Raw genomic sequence first — 6,889 nt, 5'->3', positions numbered from 1 at the left:
TCCTGTCCTTTCAATCCCCTCGATAGCAGAGGAAGAATCACAGTGATGCTCTCAGGGTGAGGAAGAGTGACAGCTTGAAGCAGGTCATTAGGAGGCTTCACTTGATCCCTGCATTAAACAACTTTCTGTTTTGTCTTTGTTTCCTCTCTCCCTTTCCGTTCACCATTTAACCCACGTCAGTCTACTTTTTGCAATCCAATTTGTCTCACTTTTCCATCCTACTTTCCTCTCCTCCCTTCCTCTGGCAGTAATGAGATTGCTACTGTTGAGCTGCAGTCTAAGTGGCCACAGCACACACATGATCTGTCTCACACACGCACAGAGGCAACCTTTGCCTCTGAATTACAGCAGTGCCACACCTCCAGCTATCTGTAATCTCCCTGGGTTGACCGCAGAGTGCAGAGTAAAGAAATTACAGCGAGACAAGGGTGAAGAGGCAGTGAAAGGTGCCACCAAAAGAAACAAACTTCACAGGATTTAGAGGTGGGCAGAAAGCAAATCAAAGAGGGACGACAATGGCCTGAAAGAGAGCAGGAACTGGATATTTGTCTTTCCCCTATAGGAGTCGAGGAGTTTCAAGGTGAGGTAAATTACTTATGGTGTATGCAGCTGCCACAGCACCTACAGAGATTGATGGCTTTTAAGATTAGCTTCTACCAAAACAAGGCACTGTTAGTTTATATCAGGAGTGATCGATCAGTTTCAAAAAGTGAACTAAACGTTTGTGAAATACTTGTTCCAAATGTTGGATTTAAGCCCTGACCTTCCTGAGTCTTCCTATAAATCCACTTCTTTTTTTTTTTCTCCAGGTAAGTTGCAATGCTGCTCAATTTCAGACATTTCTCTCCTCCTTTAGCCTTGGAAGTTTCAGTCTGGAGTTTCAGTCTCAAATGGATCTGGCACAGCTCAGAGCTACAGAGCCAAATCTCATTTGTGAGGTTATCGTTGTCAATTCTCAGCCTGCAGCGACTGCTGTGACAGAGAAATACAAGCTGGTTCAGACAGATAAAGCACATCTCTGAGCTGTTAGGCCTCAACTTTATTTCTGTATCTGAAATTTATTTCTTCTGCGGCTTTTTGTTCTGAGCCAGAAGTCTGCAAATCTAAAAGCAGTGTCCCATGGATGAGTGACTCATCTTGACCGGCTGATCCTGGCTGTGCTGTTGTTCTGTATTTAGACAATCCTTTGTCTACAACACTACTGCAGCTTACAAACCTTAATAGGACACTTAAGCTCCTTCACACAAAGGGTTTTGTTACTCAGAGCATTTTCTGTTTTAAATACAGAGCTAGAGATGCTGCTGGGCTTTTTCTCAATTGGTTCTGTTTTTAGTTTTATAGTATTTATTTTATTTGGCCTGTATTTTACCAGGAAAAGACTGGTTTAGATAAAAAATCTCTTTTCCAAGAGTGTCCTGGCCAAGGCAGCAGCAGCAGCACAGTTACATTTTTACCACAGACACAAATGCACATTACACACACAACACAACATGTAAACATGACAAACACCTCAAGGATTCATAGCATCATACATCAGACAAGACAACTGCAGACGGATGAATCTGCCTCCAAATCATTCAGGGTCTGTTTAAAAGCATCCAGAGAGCACAGTTTGCAAAGTTTCACGTCTTTCTGTAGATCGTTCCAACTGGAGGGAGCAGCAAACTCTACAGCTGATAGTTTTATTGAACAAAACCCAAACACAACTTATCTCTGAACAATAACAAAGAGCAGGTTCATAAATGCCCTTTCTTACGCTTTTTCGAGGGGGTGACCCTGAACTTGCTGGAACATGCTTCTTTTAATGAACTGAAACCTTGAGCAGAAACAGACTCTGTGATGGGAACTGTTACAAATTAATGGTAACAAACAGTTTAGAGGGACACTTGAGCTCATTGTGTCTAACCCTGTAGTCTGAGCCTATATCAACATAACCAGGGTCAAGCCTGAGCGAGCCCCTGTAATCTTTATGAAAAGCTTTAAGCCCACTTTAGAAAGAACAGAGAGTATCTGTCTCCTGGACCCCTGCGGGTAGATTTCAAAGGAAGGGGTCCTGATGATTAAGAGCTCGACCTCCTATACTATTTTTTGTCCCCCAACGCTCCATAACTAGGCCTGTCTTTCAGAAAGCTAGTGATTTAGGGGAGTAATAACGGGACTATGAGCTCTAAAAGATATGATGGTACACAATCGTTGAGAGCTTTATGAGTTTATGACAGGGTATCTGGGGAATCACATATATCTTTGTACACTGAGACCCATAATCCACACAAATCAGTAGTTTTACTTCAACTAAAATGATATATTCTGAAACGCTGGCCAAAGTGGAAAACTTCTGTTCCATGGTTTTTGTTGTACGCCGGGAAAAAGAGTTTTTGATTTCTCAAAGGTCACAGCTGAATAACATGGGTTTATTTGATTGGATCGCATGGGTTTTACATCTGAAAACACAGCTTAATATGAGTTGGGCACGCTTCAAGCCCCACTCACTGGTGGATTTGCGTGTGTGGATGAAGGTATCGTTAAAAATAACTAACAAAAATACCGGCTACGTGTGTACAAGGCCTTAGGCTTGAAAAAAAAAAAAAAAAAAAAAAAAAAAAAACTTTTGTGGGGGGGAATTGCAGAGAAGCTATTGCAAAGCATAACTAAATCCTTGGCTCATGGTGTACTTTAAAAGGCAAATAAGAAGAGACTTAAACAAATCAAATGTTAGCCTAGCGTAAAGACCAACAGAGTCCTAAATCCTGTTGCCTGTGACCTGTACTTGTCCTCAATCCTTTGTAAAGTTTGCTTCTGACTCCGGACATTGTTATTATTACTGTTTCCCTTGAATCCAAGAAGGCGATCACTTCACTTTTTTTTAGTCCCATTATTTTGTAAGGATGTGTGGTTATCACAAAAGTACCTTCATTTATGAAGCGAAGGTTTTTCTCACCAATGTTTTCTCCTTAAGCACAATCCATAAAAGCTATTTTGTTGAAAAGCTTGCTGCGTTCAAAAAGCTTCTCTTCAGTTTAAGCATGAAACTCTGTGGAGAACAATTTTACCCTTCTCTGTTGGAAACTGATAATTCAGTATTTTTTATGTCTGTCCAGGACAACAGGAAAATCATCTTTAGACACGCCTGTGTGGCTGCTCTTACTCAGTAAACGCTCAGTTTGTCACTACACCCCCAGATTTATAACAGAGACACCACTTCAGTCATCACTTCATCCTGAGTGAAAAAGTATGTTTGCTGTCACTAACAGCTGCACATGATGCAGTCACTTATTTCTTCTTATTTATAAAGTTACACCTAGATATTTCCCACCTGACTTCACTTCTCTTTTTGAACTAGTCCATTGGTGATCATTTACATTTAACTAACGCCCAAGTTTCACATCCAAACAGTAAAAATGACATGATCTCTCAGAGCATGTCCATTTTGTGTCTATGAAACTCATCAGATTGTTATCAGAGGTCCATTTATAACCATGATACAAAACTCTCTGTTTGTGTTTGTTACATTTTTTAACTGTTCTGCTTTTCTCAGCTCTTAGAGGTTTGAATTTTGGTTGTAAAGTTTGAATTTTCAGATATCCATTTATTCATCTTGGCTGTACTCTGCAAACCACTGAAGTGAGGGCATGCTTTCGGTGATTCCTCAGAGAAAAATAATGGTTGGATTTCTGAAATATGTATGTGTTTCAAGCTACGTCTCGTCAGTGCTGATGAAGCAGAGTTCTTGTAGTAAAACTTATAATAAGTGTTAGCCAGAGATGTTTCCCCCGATGTGAAATTTAAATTCATGCTCACTTAGTCATGAATGTTTAATTCAGCAAAGAAATATGATTTGAAACCAAGTGTCCTAGGGCTAATAAACCACAATGCATCTCCGGCACAGTGTGCAGTCGAGCAATTTTGAAATAATTATCTTTCTACAGCGGTGAAGCTGCTCAGAAAATCTGTGATGATCCCTCCATGCTTTACAGAAATGTGAGCATATCTTTGTTATTTTCAGACACTTTCATGCACGACGGTAAACTCGTCTGTATTTCACCTTTGTCCCTCCACAGACAACAATTTCCACGTTTGTGCCCCTCATCATGGTGGACCTATTCTTAGACCGAGTTCTGGTGAAGAACAACTGGGATCAAGATCAGCTCAACACAGAGCGGGAGATAACGGGGATCCTCGAAAACCGCATCCTCATGCTGTTCTTTGCATCTGCTGAGTGTGAAAAGTGCCAGGACTTCCTACCTGTTCTCAACGACTTCTTTAAGAGACTGAAAGATCCAGCCTACATCGAATACCCCAAACTGCTCGCACTCATCTACATCAGGTCTCTCTCTCTTTCTTTCTTTATCTCTTTGATTCACACATGTGATTGCATACACTCACTTTCCTGCTGTTCTTTTTCACATTCATGAGATTTCCATTTTTTCCATTTTCCATCTCCTGTCTCCAGCTTGGACCAATCAGAGGAGCAGCAGGACAGATTCCTCAAGGAGCTCAACAAACTGATTCTGTTTGTGGCCTTCGAGGACCCATACAGGAAGTAAGTGGGCTAAAAGGAGTATTTGTTTGTGGTGTTGTTGTGTATGACTGGGCATACAGGTAAGCTATGGATGAGTCTGTGTGGCCATTCTTCAAGGCACAAAACCATTACACTCAATGAAAAATCAACATGCTTTAACTTAACATACTTAAATATTATCTTGTCTTTAAGTCCATGTGTTCTTCTGCCCCTCAGAGAACTACAGGCCATGTTTAAAGTCAGCGACGTGCCCACAGTCATCGTCCTTCGTCCGGATGGCTCCGTCCTCTCCCCAAACGCCGTGCAGGACATCTGTCAACACGGCTCAGACTGTTTCCAGGACTGGCAGGAATCAGCAGAGCTCATAGAGAGGACCTTCATGTTCAACGAGGAGTACGACAACCTGAACCCCCGCAGTGCCACCGACCCTGTGAGGAGACTCAAGTACAAGACAGAAGACGACAAGAGGAAGAAGCGGTGGTGGAAGTTTTGGGGTAAAAATGGTAAAGATGCATATGAAGGGGAGGAGGAGAAAGATGAGGACTGGGATACGAAGAGAAAGGATGGAGACCATGGACTTTGGAGGAGAAGATGAAGAGAAAGCAAAGGGAGTCTGTGAATACAAACATATATAAATGTCTATAAGGCAAAACCTTTTGTTTTGATTGTGTTACAGCAAGTGGAAACTCATAAATATTTCATTCTTGGTTATGGAAGCTGCAGCCTCTTTAGAAAAACACTGTGAAATATTTCTCTGCCTGCGGTGGATTGCACAGAAGAATTTTCTGAAGAAGTAAACTATTTTGGCTTTTACTGTCAGGATAAAGCAAAATTCTCAAACATCTATAAAAGTTTAGTGCAGAGAAACAAGTTTCTATTAATAACATTTTATACTTTATTTATGGAAGAGTCTACTGCTCATAAATACCAAAATCTCCTGAGGTTAAGTGGTAAAAGTAAAGGATGAATACATGGACTGATATTATTATAGCTGCCAGTGGTCATCCAGCCCAATACCAACAACTTGTTGTCAAGTTTTCTATGGAAACTCCTAATGCAAAGACGCCAGGACGCTGGTTTTCACAAGTGATTAAAGTGTATACAGGAAGGATCCTCATCCCAGTGGTTGCTGGATTGTCTGACCACAAACCCTTTGCTATACGTCTTTCCCTCTTTTCTCAAACATGCATGAAAAGTGAGGATATTGTCAGTGGTTCGAGCAGATGCTGCTGTTTTCAAACACAAAAGCAAACATGTATTTGTAGATGACTTTTCAAATGATTTAAAGCATCAAGACCCATATTCTCAATATGAACTCCATGGATGAATACTCGCCGATAATGAACTTTTTTGTAGTGAAACGTAACAAACCTGACTGTGCTGCTCTTTCTCAACTTGTTTAGCTTATTGTTTACAGAAAGTCTAGTTTACAGAAACTTTCAACATCAGGCAGCTGTCTAGGCCAAAAAGATTCATTGAATAATCTACAGATCAAAACTAACCTGGTACGTAGTTGAGGTTAGAGTCCCTCGAGTCGATGGTGACCAATCCAGAGCGCAAGAGAGAACAATCTCAGAGCTTGACGAGTGATAGCCAACATTTTGTCTCTTGCGGTGCGGACAGAGGTGAGCCACAAAGGACTCATGTCTTCATTTTTCATGTGTTGCTGTTTTGCATTGACGCTTCAGATCCAACATCCACAAGACTCTGCTTTTTGTGCAGGATTTGTGAAAAGTGATTAAAACAAGAGTCAAGACAAGACGAGTTAAATCTACTGAGTGAGTGAGAAACAGTTGATGTGGCTCTGTATCTACTGGTTGTGATAAAAAATAAATAAAACAAATGTTGCACAGATGTCTCCAAGCTCATGATGATTATTCGTTTCTTAAAGCTGAGATGTTTCCAGCTGAAATGCCCCAAACAGAGCAAAGATATAACTGCAGCTTAAAACTGGAATAGGCGCAGGCGCCTGCTGGTGTTTTAGCATTGACATAATCAATAATCTGTGTATGTCATTCACTGGTAGAAGTTTGTTTTTGCTATTTTTCTTTTTAATATGGCGCTGCACTTGAGATGAATTTTATTTTGTGACTGAATAGTTCAATATGTGGTATTGATCTCCATGGAGCACTGAATTCCCGATTCTGCAAATACAAATAATGTGCATGTCTCTGCTGTGGCTTCACGGACATATTGTGCTGTTCCCATTAGAGTAGAGCAGACTATCACTAACCAGACGGTCCCTGTGGTTTTGCTCCTCCATTAGTTACTGAATAATAAAAGTCTCTTTGTGGCTCACTTCATTAAGGCCTTTTCTTTTTTTCAAGCACGTCTCTCATTCTGTAATTTCTATACTTTCTCGCTCAGCAG

At 40.8% G+C, this 6,889-nt stretch overlaps 1 protein-coding gene across 1 annotated transcript; it reads left to right on the top strand.

Annotated features, from left to right (window-relative positions):
* The first annotated feature begins 329 nt into the window (after nucleotides 1-329).
* On the top strand, nucleotides 330-6,299 carry LOC141810813 (nucleoredoxin-like protein 1). Its single transcript, XM_074698635.1, has 4 exons — nucleotides 330-580; nucleotides 4,059-4,324; nucleotides 4,451-4,540; nucleotides 4,736-6,299. Exons 2-4 carry the CDS (start codon nucleotides 4,089-4,091, stop codon nucleotides 5,112-5,114), a joined length of 705 nt encoding a protein of 234 aa, XP_074554736.1. The 5' UTR covers nucleotides 330-580; nucleotides 4,059-4,088; the 3' UTR covers nucleotides 5,115-6,299.
* Nucleotides 6,300-6,889: the final 590 nt, after the last annotated feature.

This window comes from Halichoeres trimaculatus, unplaced genomic scaffold (assembly GCF_033239565.1).
Source record: "Halichoeres trimaculatus isolate MK-OKI-2021-1 unplaced genomic scaffold, fHalTri1.1 fHalTri1_scaffold_2, whole genome shotgun sequence".
NCBI lineage: Eukaryota > Metazoa > Chordata > Actinopteri > Labriformes > Labridae > Halichoeres > Halichoeres trimaculatus.
Note: the sequence above shows the minus strand (reverse complement) of the source record. Positions and strands in the feature narration are given on the sequence as shown.

Excerpts from the sequence above, each read along its gene's own strand:
- LOC141810813 (XM_074698635.1), top strand. The coding sequence starts at position 4,089 with ATGGTGGACCTATTCTTAGACCGAGTTCTGGTGAAGAACAACTGGGAT. Across the intron at positions 4,325-4,450 it reads CTCGCACTCATCTACATCAG|CTTGGACCAATCAGAGGAGC; the intron begins GTCTCTCTCTCT and ends TCCTGTCTCCAG. Across the intron at positions 4,541-4,735 it reads TTCGAGGACCCATACAGGAA|AGAACTACAGGCCATGTTTA; the intron begins GTAAGTGGGCTA and ends TCTGCCCCTCAG.